Here is a 13,959-nt window from a genome sequence, read left to right on the forward strand (position 1 = left end):
CTCAAAGCCACATCAGGCTTGCAGTATCATATCCGTTAAAGCTATGACTCAACTCCAATGATAATGATAGGCATGTTTAAAAAAAGAAAAAGAAAGTACACACTCTCAGAGCTTAGCTACAGATGTGGACTGGGGGAGGATGATGCACTGGATGCAGAGAGCGAGTGCCAACCGTTCTCCCCCTCCCCCCTCATTCGCTGATTCCCCCCCCCCCGCGGTACACCCCTCCCTCTGCCGGCAGGCTTTTCTAGGTCACTCCGGCACATCCTCTCGCCTCACCTCTCCCAGCACATTAAACTTTCAGTGCTTCCGCAGCTTCACACACAACGCTGTTGCCATGCCAAGTACAGGTCAGCCAGAACGCCAGACTGCTGCCGGCCAGCCAGGAGGGGAGAGCTGGTCGGTAGACAGGAAGAGACGGGTATATTCCTTCTGTGGACTTCAGTGTCGGGTGCTGCAGAATGTCTTAGGAGCTACATTGTAGCAGTGGCAGTTGATGCATGAACATCAGCATTTCCCTTGGCAACACACCCAGTCAGATACACCCAATATTTAGGCCATACACTGAATAACAAAACAGCATAATTTCTGCTGCAGCAGTTTTGGTTTCGATGTACCCTGGTTTTAAAATATCCTGCTCTGAAATATCTGCCACAGGAGAAGTAGGAAAAAAACATTCCATATATGCTGCTTAAACAAAAGAAATGAGAATAAAAGAATAGCAACATGTCTTTTAAGAATCAGTGCCCCGGTTGCTTTGCAAAACCTGAATGCCCACACTTAGTACTGAAGTATCTGTCCCTGTGTCCCTGCTCACAGTGAAGTCTGGTATTTTAATAATTGATTCATCGTGATAGTCAGCAAAAATGCCAAATATATGATAGTTCCAGCTTTATGAATTTGAGAATTGGCTTCTTTTCTTCGTCATATGTGATAATGAACTGAATATCTTTGAGTTTTGAAGTATTTGTCGAATAAAAGAAGACATTTGGACTTTTTTTTTTTTTTCTATTTTCTGATTCATGTTAATCAATAATGAAAGTAATTGTCAGTTGCAGCCTCAAATGCTTTGAGTTATACAGAGGAACTTCCATATAACTTAAGCCCCTTTCGGTATGGTACCTTTGGAACCAAAAGTAATCCTTCAGACATGGTACCTAGACCCTAGGTCCTCTTAGCGTTTCCACCGCACACAGTACTCCTTCATGTGGGCGGAGTTGTTGTCACTCACTGCTCCGTCCAGCACTCACTGTATTTCCCACTTTATCAGTCTGCACCTCATATATCATCCACAGAACGAGCACGTCGACATTTTCAGAACAAAATAAAACAGGCTGCAGTGAGAGTCTCTCTCCATGGGATATTTAAAAATGTGCATTTCGTCCTTCTCAGGCAAGCTCGGGGGTTTAGTGTTGCCAGAGCCCACGGGAACAATGCTTGAAGATCAACTAATTACTAAAAATGTATGTCATCCAGGAGAGACAATAAAAACTAAAGTAATGGTCAAAGTTGTCACAGTGAAATTAAAGGTGTGTTGATGGATTCACATCGTCACCTCACACATTGAGTAACATTACAAGTAAACATTCCACTGTAAAAGTTGCCGGCAGTCGGCCCAGTGAATTAAATTATTTTTCTCCGACTCCAGCTGCTGTGAGAGGCAGCAAAACATCCATTCATTTTACAGTCATAGTTTGCTAATATATGTAAAACTCTCTGTGATATGAACAGTGGTTACATGAGCCTCAAAACCAGCCTCAACTCAGCCCTGAGCAGAGTGACCGTCCTCTACTGACCAATCAGACTGCAGTGTTCACAGCTCCACCTTTTAGTACCAGATCTGTGTGCTAGGTACCCCAACAGAGGGGGGACCAAACATGGGGACGGTACGGAACGGTTCCATCGGTACCATCCACAACTTTTCACAGTGGAAACCAAAAAAAGGGTTCTGAACCGTACCGTACTGCTTGTTTGAAACAGGGCTTTTCTGCGTAGCTAGATAACTCCAGATGATTCAGAAAATGTGCTTTTTGTAACTTTCATGGACTCCCCCTTTAAACTCGATCAGAGCACTAAGTGTGGTTTCAGTTTCAGTGCCTGGAATGAACTTCTTAAACTCGCGCGGAGGTCACTGAGTGAAGTGTCAGCAATTATTCTTGGCTCGCCTTGAAAGTTTATATCAATGGAATTGATATTTGGCTTCATGTTCTCCAGATAATGATTCCTCTGTTGGCCGTTCACTGTGGCAATGATCCGTTCCGATGCTCAGCCTCCAGCTCGTGCCTTCTTGGCTGGAAGTGAGGGCAAATGTGCAGGCCTGCCAAGAGCGCTGCTGCCTGTCCTCTTTCTCTCCTCTGGGTGTCAAGACTCTGTTTGCTCTTTTTTTTTTCTCAACCTTCTTCCACTTCCTCTGCTGTCTCTCCCCTGTCCCTCTTCACAGAGCAATTACTGGAGTTCATGCATCAACTGCCAGCGTTTGCCAACATGACCATGTCAGTGAGGAGGGAACTCTGCGCCGTCATGGTCTTCGCTGTGGTCGAACGCGCCGGCACCATCGTTCTCAATGATGGAGAGGAGGTGTGTGTTGGTGCATATTCACGCACTGTCTTGTGACTTTGTCTTACCTTTAATTATATTTATATATGTGTGTGTGTCTCTCGGGGAACTGAACCTTAGCCTCACCCCTTCACACCAGTGAATCCTTCGTCTTCCATTTAATGTTTTTTTCTGCTCTATTAAATCTGAATGGCAGACAACCCATATTTCCAGGCTTTATCTAGGATCCCTTAGGCAACTAAAGCAGGCATCACTTATTCTCTCTCTCTCTGTCTCCCTGGTCAAGGCACGACATGAGTTTCAATGAAGACAATTGTTTTTTTTCTTTCCCAGAATGCACTCTAACAGAGAGCAGACCTTGCCTCGAAGGCCTGGTCACTTTAGTAAATGTCCAGTCAAAGAGAATTCAGGGTTCATTGAGCATATTGTTGCTGTTGGCATAAAAGATGTGAATCTTTGAAATGTCAGCTTTTCAGGAATCCTTGGAAACATCCTTAGTTTTACTTAATCCCTCAAAAGGATGAGAAAAAAACATATTCTTTCATTTCATTAAAGCATATATTACTTGTAACAATACTTTGAGTGTATCGCTTCTTCATATTTTGTTGTGTTTTGTCAGGCAGCTGTAATATTTCATGCTGTATCCCTCTGAGGGAAGTTAAAAAACCATCTGTTGGTGCAGAAGTCCCCTTGTAGTTACTGCATATGCTTCTTTTTGATAAATAACTTTGACTCATTAAGGGACACCAGCTGTTGGGGACATTACTTGACTGAACTTAATTTGATCTACAAAGTTATTCTTGTTTTTCTTTTTCCAATTTGTTTCTTTTCTTTTTGTTCTCTTTTCTTCCTCCAACATCAAACTAACATAACTTTGTGTTCGGGCTCCAGCTGGACTCGTGGTCGGTGATCCTGAATGGTTCGGTGGAGGTGACGTACCCCGAGGGCCGGACAGAGATCCTGTGCATGGGGAACAGTTTTGGCGTGTCACCAACCATGGAGAAGGAATACATGAAGGGCGTGATGAAGACCAAGGTGGACGACTGCCAGGTGAGGATCTTGGTTGGGTTAGCAGGTCCGTTTCTTCCTCATCTCAGTGTGAAAAGCCTGGCACAAACTTGTTATCTCATGATATTAAATCCCACTGTGACCAGCTGCATTCAGACAGTGTTTGCACTCACGTCATTGCAAGCTGCTTGGGGCGATAGCGTCCAATTAAATGTGAGAGAAAACATTTTGAAAGAGAATAGGCCAGTGCATGTTAAGAGCATCACATTATTAGCATGATGTGTTTAATAGGAATGAAGTACTAAACAGGGAAAGCAAAAACACTGAAATGTTTTCAGTCCTTTAATCACCAGGAGCTGAGGTCGGTGGCTGCGATGAGAAAATCTTTGCTCCTTATTAGTGAAAGCCATTTTTTCATAATTTATCAATGGGAATAGTCGTTTAGTTGCTATGCAGAATTTCTTTCAATGGCAATCTGTAAACAGATGATGGCTCTAACTCAGGAGTCAGCAACCTTTACTTTGAAAGGAGCCATTTTTGGCCAAAGGAGATTCAGGTATATTTTATGTATCCAGCAATCCTGGTAGTTAAAATTGCCACTGAAATGCCTTTTAAAAACATCTTTCATGTCATATACAACATACTGTTCCTACCCATCTTACTATATGTACTGTTAAGTAATATTTTACTTTAATTTTATTCTGTTATCACTTATTTTGCTGTTGTCATGTGAGGTGCTGTGACGCCCACCTTACTTTCACTCTTGTAATCTCATTCAAAATCAGCCTAATCATCACGCAGCTGAAACACACACAGGCTTATGTGTTTCCTGATCAGCGCTGATCACAGCTCTACTGATGATAAACAGTTGATGAACAGACCTGGGACCTTTGGTAAAAGAATGGTAACTGAATGACTGTAAAATGTGGATCTGATCCCTTAAGGGTCCCAGGTCAGGTCTCGGGTCCTTGAGTAGACTCTTAAAGACCTCTAGATCCAGTAACAGAAATATCATACATGTTTAAAATACTTGTAGCTGTAAAACTTAAGCATATCGGATAAATATATTTGTGTCAGGCCTGCCTCTAACTCTTGTTTTATCCCATCTTGTCCAGTTCGTGTGTATAGCCCAGCAGGACTACTGCTGCATCCTCAACCAGGTGGAGAAGAACATGCAGAAGGTCGAGGAGGAAGGGGAGATCGTTATGGTGAAGGAACACCGTGAACTGGACCGCACCGGCACCAGGAAAGGACACATCGTCATCAAGGTGACAAATCAGCTCTCAGTCAATTTACATTTTACAAAACGAGCAGAGTCGCAGAACAGACAGTCAAATGATTACATATTTTAACATATCTTTTTAGGCCAATCTTGTTGCATGATTTTAAACAAATAACACCGTCGTTTTATACCTCAGGGGACACCGGAGCGTCTCACCATGCACCTGGTGGAGGAACACTCAGTGGTGGACCCCACCTACATCGAGGACTTCCTGTTGACATACAGGACCTTCCTCTCCAGCCCCATGGTCGTGGGCAAGAAGCTTCTGGAGTGGTTCCACGACCCCAGTCTCAGGGACAAGGTACGAGAGTATGATCACTGTGTATCTGCATGAACAGATGAAATAATTCAAATATTAGTCAGAGGCAGAAACTGAAACATGTACTTCTACTCGTGGGGCACTCAAACACCCTTAAGCAGAGATTTCCCCTCAGCTCAAAGACATTTGAGGTCAGGATGTAAACCACATAATACGTGCACTACTAGTGAACCAGTAACTTGTATATTGACCCGTGCTGATCATGTGATGTCACTCCAGGTTACACGGGTAGTCTTGCTGTGGGTAAACAATCACTTCAATGACTTTGAGGGTGACCCTGCCATGACTCACTTTCTGGAGGAGTTTGAAAACAATCTGGAGAAAGAAGTAAGCGTAACAACTCACACATGTATTATTCGCGTGCAAAGTATGTGTCATGTGAATGCCATTTATTGCACTTTCCTCACATCTGTGTCTTTTGTTTTTAATCCAGAAAATGTGTGGGCACCTCAGACTGTTAAATATAGCGTGTGCTGCTAAAGCCAAGCCGCGGCTGGTGACGCTGACCAAGCCGTCCAGGGACTCTCCTCTGGCCTTCAGCCTCCTCGGAGGTCAGGAGAAAGGTTTTCGCATCTTCATTGATGCCGTGGAGCCTGGGAGCAAGGCAGCAGAAGTCGGCCTTAAGCGTGGAGATCAGGTAAGATATCTAACATTTCATATGTGAGACAGCATGCATCGTGTCTGCAGTAAAAAAGTGTCTGCTGATTGTCAAACGTTGGGGTTTCCTTTTGAACTGTAGGAAGGAAAACTGTAAATTCAGCTGCACGTAGCCTTCAAGTTGTACAAGTTTTTTTTTTGTCTGTAAGCTACAGTAGAAATCGCTTCTGTCACACAGACCAGCACTAGAATTGGGGGTTTTTTTTCGTGTTGGAAGTTCATTTTTGTTGTGAAATTGGTTTTACATTTTGCTCTAACCAGCATTAAAAGGGTTTTTTAAAGAAGTCTTAAATTGAACTTGCCAGTAGCTGCGGGCGCCCTGTGTTGGCTTTCTCCTCGCAACTCAACTTCTCAACCATTTTCACACTCGGCAGTCTTCGGGGCTTTAAGCAAAGTCGCTTAATCCTTGAAACCATCTTGAGAGTGTCTGGATGCGAGTTAAGCCCTCTTGACTCCAAACATCCCCTGCAGCTGTTTCCCCCAAAAGGAAGCGGAGAAGCTGACATCCTTGGAAGCATTCACTCTCTCATACCCGCTCACACCTTCCCAATTTTAACAGCTTCGGTTACGATCATCATTCATGAGGGATCTATCATTTTAGAGCTCCAGTATCAGTCCCATTTCTTTCATCATCACACCATTAGCAGTAGTCGCCAAGTACTAAACATCTCACTAATCGCAGCTGATCCCAAAACAGACATTTGGTCTTCTAAGTCAGTGTTTCCCGGGCTCACAGCAGCAGAGGATGGCCTGTATGTACGTTACAGTCAAAGGTGACTTCCTCTTCCACTAAAGAGGAAGTGGCAGAGGCTGGTTAGCATATCCTGTTTAAATGCAAATATCTGGCCCATATGCAGAGGTTAAGCTGTTAAGACAATTTACAGACGACACGGGCCACATTAATGTCAAAACCATGTGTTGCACTAAATGTCATGATGTGAAACATGCCAGAAGGTCTGCGTTTATTGCCTCTTTGTTCACTGGATGAAATGTGGAGTTCAGAGATCATTCATTACCTGCGACATTTATGTAGATGAGTTCAAGGTTCAACACATTTCTGCGCAAATCCGATATGGCGTGCAGTTTGACATGACAAGGTGGCAACTGAGGCAGAAAAGACACTGAGTAGTTTACCAGCAGGTTTTTCTTGCTCGCTAGAGCAGAAATTTGACTCTTAATCCACTTGCATCACTTTGAATCAGGTAGTTGTAGCTTTAGATGCGGTTTATTGTTATCAGGGAGTGTCCACCTGCCTCAGTACTTTTGTTTTACTGAGACAAAGATAGAAAAGCAGAGTGTCTTGAATTGGGAAGGCACGGAAGTCATGAACAGTTCTGTAAAATGCATCTAATATATTTCTTCCTTCCTCTCTCTGCAGATCTTGGAGGTCAATGGGCAGAACTTTGAGAATGTCCAGCTCAGCAAAGCCAACGAGATTCTGAAGAACAACACCCACTTGTCCATAACTGTGAAAACAAATCTTTTAGGTAAAGTCGTCATATTTATCAGACAAATCTTGTTAGCAGTTTGAGAGTTTTCTTTTAAATTCATGCATGATTTAATAGAAATTCAAGTTTAGAAATACTAAGTCACAACTGTCGGATATGTGCAATCAGTGAAGAGGGTTCGAAAGTTGACATTGATTCATCTTAAGAGGTCACAAACCAAAAGAGTTGTGATTAAAACCAAGATAGACTCAGGGTCCTATTATTTACAAAAGAGGGACAATGATAGCCATTACAGTGTTTTCATTTACGAAAAACAATGTGTCTCACCCCTTAACCAAATGTTTGTACCCTCCCTCATTTCATCCAGTGTTTAAAGAGCTGCTAACAAGGCCAGAGCACGACCACGACTTGGACGGTGAGGAGGAACATGACCGAAAGAACGGCGCACCCCACCTTCCAAAGATCGGCGACATCAAGAAGGCCAGCCGCTACTCCATCCCCGACCTGGCGGTGGACGTGGAGCAGGTGATGGGCCTGGAGAAGGTCAGCAAGAAAGCGAAGACCAACACGGTGGGAGGACGCAACAAGCTGAAGAAGATCTTCGACAAGACACTCACCAGCATCCTGCCTCCTAAACCATACAAGTAATAACACATAATAACATGTGGACAGTAACTCTCATTAGCAAGAGAATAATTATATTAAACTGTAAAAGCTGCACTGATAGCTTTCAGTGTTGACAGTTCTCGCTGGCATTGAGAGGTAAATGTTTGAGGTTTTAAATTTTAATGCCCTATAATCATGTTTGGTTTCAGCAAACTGCTCTCAGCTGATTATTCACCAAACTAGCAGGTCTGTGATTATTTATCAGACGGATGCTTAACACACATGAGAGAGAGAGAAGAATGTGACGACAGTGAGTCAGAGACAGTTTGTGTTTTGCGTGTAAGTTTTGATTAATGCTGTGCCGTGTGCAGAGAGGAAGCAGTGATCCACACATCCCCATCTGATTGTGACTGATTGGGCTGTTTGTCTCCACTTTTCCCAGATTGTTAAATCTCTGAAAGTTTTCTTTTCTCATGACATTACTGCCCTGATTGATTTATGCCAAGCTAACGTACAGTGTCATCGATCAATCAGTGACCTGCTGAGCTGAATCAGACAGACGTTGATGCATCTCATCTCGTTATCGGTGTCGACGAAGGTTTAAACAGTCGCTTCATTGATGAAATATGTGACCTCTGCTGTGTGTGGTCGTGCTGCTCCTCCCAGAAGCTTAATAAGCCTAATATTATATTTAATGGTAAGGCATGGCACCTCCACTGAAAAATGCTGCAGGAAAATGAACACCCAAGCAGAAATGTGGGTGAGGGTTAGCCTGCACATACCGTAGACATTAACTATGATACACAGTAGCTTGCACTACACATTCATTTTGTTTAATTTGTAGAAATATTTCCAAACATTGCTCCTATTTCTGGTCGCCATTTTGCCTGTAATGTCACATCAAGTAAACTTAATTCAGCTGTGCAGATAAATCATTTTTGTTTTGTGGCTCTGTGCAGATATTTAATGGACACTGATGTCCACATGGAGTACTCGTGCCCACCTCTCGCTCTGACACAAGTGCAGCCCACAGCTGAAAATGACTTACTGAGGGAGCCGAGGCAAATTACAAGTTAAAAGCATGTTTGTTAATTTTCTCATTTTATTTTAATGAACACCTGGTTGAGCTTTCAGATTGATATTTCTGTTCACTGACCCTAAACTGAACCTGTCATAGCACCAATCACCCAGCACTGGGTGTAAAATGTGGTGTAATTCTTCCAGACTGTAATTAATGGATTGAACAGCCAGAGGCGTCCACAGCTCCCCTCTCATGCCAACACTAACATCGCCCCCTGCCTTTTGTTGACAGAACTGCCGTCTCACCCCTCCCCAATGCTCTCCCTCTTGTTTCCATAGTGACGTTTGCGTGGGCCAATCGCAGGACGACAGCATTGTGGGGATGAAGCAGTCCAAACAGATCGCACCAGCTCTGCCCGTTAGTGGGAACCTCTCGTCGTCAAACCCGGACCTCCTGCAGTCTCACCACCGCATCCTCGACTTCAACAACCAGCCTGGTGTGTATCAAAGTGCAAGACGGGGAGTTTGTAGCAACAGATCACTTTAAATTTAGTCATAATTTGCAAATAAGATCTAAAAAATATGACTATGACTGTGATTAAAATGAAAAATAGTCTTTTAATTTGTTTTTAGAAGTTTGATTTTGTAATATAAAGGAACCCTGAAAAGTGATGTGATAGAGTACCATTCCTTTAAGGGGGGTAACAGCGAACCAATCACAAACTGTGTGATGTTATATCATGATACTGGGAGAGACTGTGATACGGTTCATTTTCTGGAAATTCAATTTAGAAACTCTCATATAACATGACCTTCAGCAGCAGATGGAGTTTGCCCAGTTGTAGCTATTAAATTATAACTTTCTTTCGGAGCACTTTAAGGTCCTCTTGAACCACACAGACCTTGAGCTGAAATTATTTGTCAACTGCTGTTTACAAGGGCAAACATGAACTGAACTTGAACTTCATTGATACAGTTTGAAGATAAAATAACCAGATATAGATTCCTGTGTTTGGGCGTAATGCAACACCTGATATAGGGCAACTATTCTGTAAATCTTTGCTGTACAGAAGTCCTGCACATTGGCTGCAATACACTAATACAGCCGGAGATAATGAAGGGATATCTATCTAAACAGTGAGACAGAATTTCTCATCTCACATCATCCAACCCTACCAAGAATTTTGTTACTCTACAACTGAGACACATTTCTATCGTCATTAACTCCTGTCCACCACATGTTGTTTGTGTTCTTCCAGTCCCAGTCACACTGAGTAAGTATCTCCTCTTCCTGTGATCCTGCTTCTCCCGACACAGTCACGTCTTTGTCGATGCTGTCAGACTCACAGACCTTAATCAGCTGCTGTACTGTAGTTTGTACACGTAACATAAACTCAGTTAATCTGCTTGTGGACGCTGATTGAGTAAAGCTAACAGACTGCTGGCCTTTTAATTTTTCCGAGGGCACATGGGTATTGATTTTGGGGTTTTTTTTTGGTCGTATGATTGGTGGGGCTGTGTCTCTGATCAAACTAATAAATGATGGGCAATGGGGTTTGCGGGTGACGTCACAAAGATGCTGGTGGAAAGATCGAATGGCTCTTAATAAATCTTGGGAAGCAGCAAACAATCATTGGTGTTATTTGCAAAAGCTTCAGACAACTCACAGTAAAAACGACACTGATAAGAAAACATTAATCCTCACTGTGTGTTCTGTTTGTCCCCAGATATGTCGGACCAGGTATTACGAGTCTTCAAAGCAGACCAGCAGTCTCGATACATCATGATCGGGAAGGACACGACAGCCAAGGAGGTGGTGGCTCAAGCTATCAGGGAGTTTGCCCTGACTGCTGCACCAGAAGCTTATTCTCTGTGTGAAGTATCCGTCACGCCAGAAGGTGTCATCAAACAGAGGCGGTTACCAGATCAGCTGTCTAAACTAGCCGACAGGATTCAACTGAGTGGCAGGTAATTACATCTGTAGTCGGATTTGCCACCTTTTTGTCGTCCAGATTGTTTTGCCTTCCATCCTTATTCTTGTTCTTCACATGAATGTTGATGTTGGAGAATAATTGTGCTCCATTTTTGCCCAGGACTCTGATACAACAGATTTTGAACCTTAAGAGACCATCCAGGTTACATAAAGGTCAAATAAGAATAAATTAGGGCTGTGGTTACCAATTATTTTCCCTCAAATGATCCTTTAGTCAGTAAAATGGCAGAAACAGCAATTAAATTTATCAGGAACTCAAAGTGAAGGTTCTACATTGCTTCTTTTGTGCAGCTAACACTCAAAAACCAAATTTTTTTCCTTTTTACAATGATGTTAAATAGAGACAAAAGCTAAATCCTCTAATTAGCAAAGCTGAAACCAGCAAGTGTTTGCTATTGTTGCTTGATATAAGTGATTAATCTGTTATTGAAATAGTTGTTTTTCAGTTAATTGTCATTTAAACACTGAAGGAAAAGTAAAACAAACCCCACATTCTCCTCTATCATCAGATACTACCTAAAGAGCAACATGGAGACCGAGACGTTATGTTCAGACGAGGACGCTCAGGACCTCCTGCGAGAGGGCCAGATCTCTTTGTTACAGCTCAGCACGGTGGAGGTCGCCACTCAGCTCTCCATGCGGGCCTTTGAACTCTTCTGCGCCATCGAGCCCACCGAATACATCGACGACCTCTTCAAGCTGCGCTCCAAGACGGGCTCGGCCAGCCTGAAGCGCTTTGAGGAGGCCATCAACCACGAGACCTTCTGGGTGGCCACAGAGGTGACGCGGGAGCCCAACCAGCTCAAACGCATGAAGACCGTCAAGCACTTCATCAAGATCGCGCTGCACTGCCGCGAGTGCAAGAACTTTAACTCCATGTTCGCCATCATCAGGTGAGACATGAAATAATATGTGTAGTGAACTTGCCATTGTGTTGCATAAGCATAAATGGACTATTTTCACATGCTTAATATGTCCCCCCCTCTCCAACCCCCTCACAGTGGTCTGAACCTGGCTCCAGTCTCCAGACTGAGGGGAACATGGGAGAAGCTACCTAGCAAGTACGAGAAGCTGTTCGGGGACCTGCAGGACCTCTTCGACCCCTCTAGGAATATGGCCAAGTACAGGAATGTCCTCAACAATCAGAACCTCCAGCCACCAATCATCCCCCTGTTCCCCGTCATCAAGAAGGACCTCACCTTCCTACATGAAGGTAACTGAAAATCAGTTTCAAATATGATAGTTCTCGTAGCCATGAAATACATTAATTCAGAAATGACACATTTGAGATTCAAACCATTGTTGACTGATTGGTAGTGGTACATTTTTTTGTACGGCTAGCTAGCCAAACTGCACAACAGAAAGATAAATCATAATACTGTCATTTAGTGACCTTTTATGTGGGTTATTTTACCCCCAAAATCATTGGCATCAAGCGGACATAATGCTTAAAAAAATCTGACACTCCACTCTTTTGCTTTTGGACTCTCTTTAGACCTTAATTCAGGCATCTAATCAAAAACCCACTGAGTTCAAGATGAGGGAACCAGGTTGCAGGACTCATTCCTTCAGCCCTCCTGATCAGTATTAGTTTTGTCAGCTGTGAAATGTTTGAGTCATTGGTGTTCTCTTTCTTTCTTCCCTCATCTCTCAGGCAACGACTCTAAGGTGGACGGCCTGGTCAACTTTGAAAAGCTGAGGATGATTGCCAAAGAAATTCGCCATGTTGGTCGCATGGCCTCCGTTAACATGGACCCAGCCCTGATGTTCCGGACCAGGTAAGACACCTCTCCGAAACAGAACCAGATCTCAGATTTAAACCGATCCTTCACCCTCTCTGTAGGACCAGTCAGCTCTCCACTGACTAACCAGACTCTGTGGGGTTAGCCGGTTCACATAGATTCAGCAAAGATTCCTGCATCACGCTTTTTCTTTCAAGCAGCTGTTCCCACTGGCAACTGTTTCCTCTGGCAACTGTTTCCCTATACACATTGTTGGCATAAAATGTGCACAGTGCTCCTGTGAAAGTGTGTCTTTGTCTAATGATGTCACTTCTTAGTGGTGTTGCCATTTGATTTCCTCCCCTCTTTGACTCTCACGTGGGTCTCTTTGGTGAAATTTGCTTCTCTTTTGGTGATCTTGGTGATCTTTCCTGTCCTAAGCTTTGTCTCTTTCTCTCTCTACTCATCCACCCTTTGCCCTCCGTGCTTCTCTGTTCATGGCACCCGCCCTCTAGGAAGAAGAAGTGGAGAAGTTTAGGGTAAGTTTGGTGACCCCTACGACCTTTTGCACTCCCTGCACCGCAGCCCCTTTTTCTGCCAATGTGTGTGCTTCTTTTCTTCTTTCCTGAAAGCTTGTTTCCGTTTACCAGTTTGAGTTGAATCCTCCCACTAACACTGCCTGACCCTAACCAAAGGGCGTTGAATGACACAAAGGTCATGTGTGCTAACATCAGGTTACACTGGATTATTTTACATTCCGTAATCTTAAAGGAACAGTTCACCCCAAAATCGAAAATACATATTTTTTACTAGGGCTGTCAAAGTAATTTTTTTGACGGGCAATTAACACACGTACCTGTTTATAATTATGACCCTCAGCCCACCCCGTAGTTTTGGAAATCAGGACGCAATGCAGTGGTAACGTTGTGTATGGCAAGCAGAAACAAACCTCCGTGAGCAGAAATTGATAAAGAAAGTGGTCTTCAAAGCCAAATGTTTCTCTCGACGAGACCAAAGTTATTTCATTTACTGTCGATGTGAAGTGAGTTACCAGCCAAGTACGTCGAGCTGCTTAAAAAACGGGATGTTTTGTTGACCTTTACAAGTTGGACACTACATTGTGTTAATATTACTAAGTAATGTTACAATCAGGTCAATATGTCCGTCTGTTGTTGCTTGTTGGGATAGAGTTTGCCATGGTGTACTTTCAGCATATTTTTTGAGCATGCTTTACCTTTGAGGTTATTCTGGGGAATGTTCTGGACAGTATTTGTCATTGTTTTGGATTGTTGCAATAATAATAAACATATATTTGCATAAAGCAAGCATATTTGTCCACTCCCACGTTG

The 13,959-nt window shown here is 43.2% G+C and overlaps 1 protein-coding gene across 11 annotated transcripts in view; it reads left to right on the forward strand.

Moving 5' to 3' along the window:
- rapgef2b (Rap guanine nucleotide exchange factor 2b) overlaps window positions 1-13,959 on the forward strand; it is a 152,806-nt gene that overhangs the window by 123,545 nt on the left and 15,302 nt on the right. For 7 of the 11 annotated variants that reach the window (XM_050042457.1, XM_050042459.1, XM_050042464.1 and 4 more), the window contains 15 exons: window positions 2,441-2,577; window positions 3,448-3,606; window positions 4,680-4,832; window positions 4,983-5,147; window positions 5,385-5,492; window positions 5,599-5,802; window positions 7,201-7,309; window positions 7,638-7,914; window positions 9,236-9,393; window positions 10,156-10,170; window positions 10,624-10,864; window positions 11,399-11,782; window positions 11,891-12,102; window positions 12,544-12,667; window positions 13,126-13,149. In XM_050042457.1, coding sequence (XP_049898414.1) covers window positions 2,441-2,577; window positions 3,448-3,606; window positions 4,680-4,832; window positions 4,983-5,147; window positions 5,385-5,492; window positions 5,599-5,802; window positions 7,201-7,309; window positions 7,638-7,914; window positions 9,236-9,393; window positions 10,156-10,170; window positions 10,624-10,864; window positions 11,399-11,782; window positions 11,891-12,102; window positions 12,544-12,667; window positions 13,126-13,149 — 2,470 coding nt within the window. The remainder of the gene's footprint in view (window positions 1-2,440; window positions 2,578-3,447; window positions 3,607-4,679; window positions 4,833-4,982; window positions 5,148-5,384; window positions 5,493-5,598; window positions 5,803-7,200; window positions 7,310-7,637; window positions 7,915-9,235; window positions 9,394-10,155; window positions 10,171-10,623; window positions 10,865-11,398; window positions 11,783-11,890; window positions 12,103-12,543; window positions 12,668-13,125; window positions 13,150-13,959) is intronic. The other 4 variants (XM_050042460.1, XM_050042463.1, XM_050042468.1 and 1 more) reach the window with 2 other exon arrangements.

The sequence above is a fragment of the Epinephelus moara genome, chromosome 4, assembly GCF_006386435.1.
Source record: "Epinephelus moara isolate mb chromosome 4, YSFRI_EMoa_1.0, whole genome shotgun sequence".
Classification (NCBI taxonomy): Eukaryota; Metazoa; Chordata; class Actinopteri; order Perciformes; family Serranidae; genus Epinephelus; species Epinephelus moara.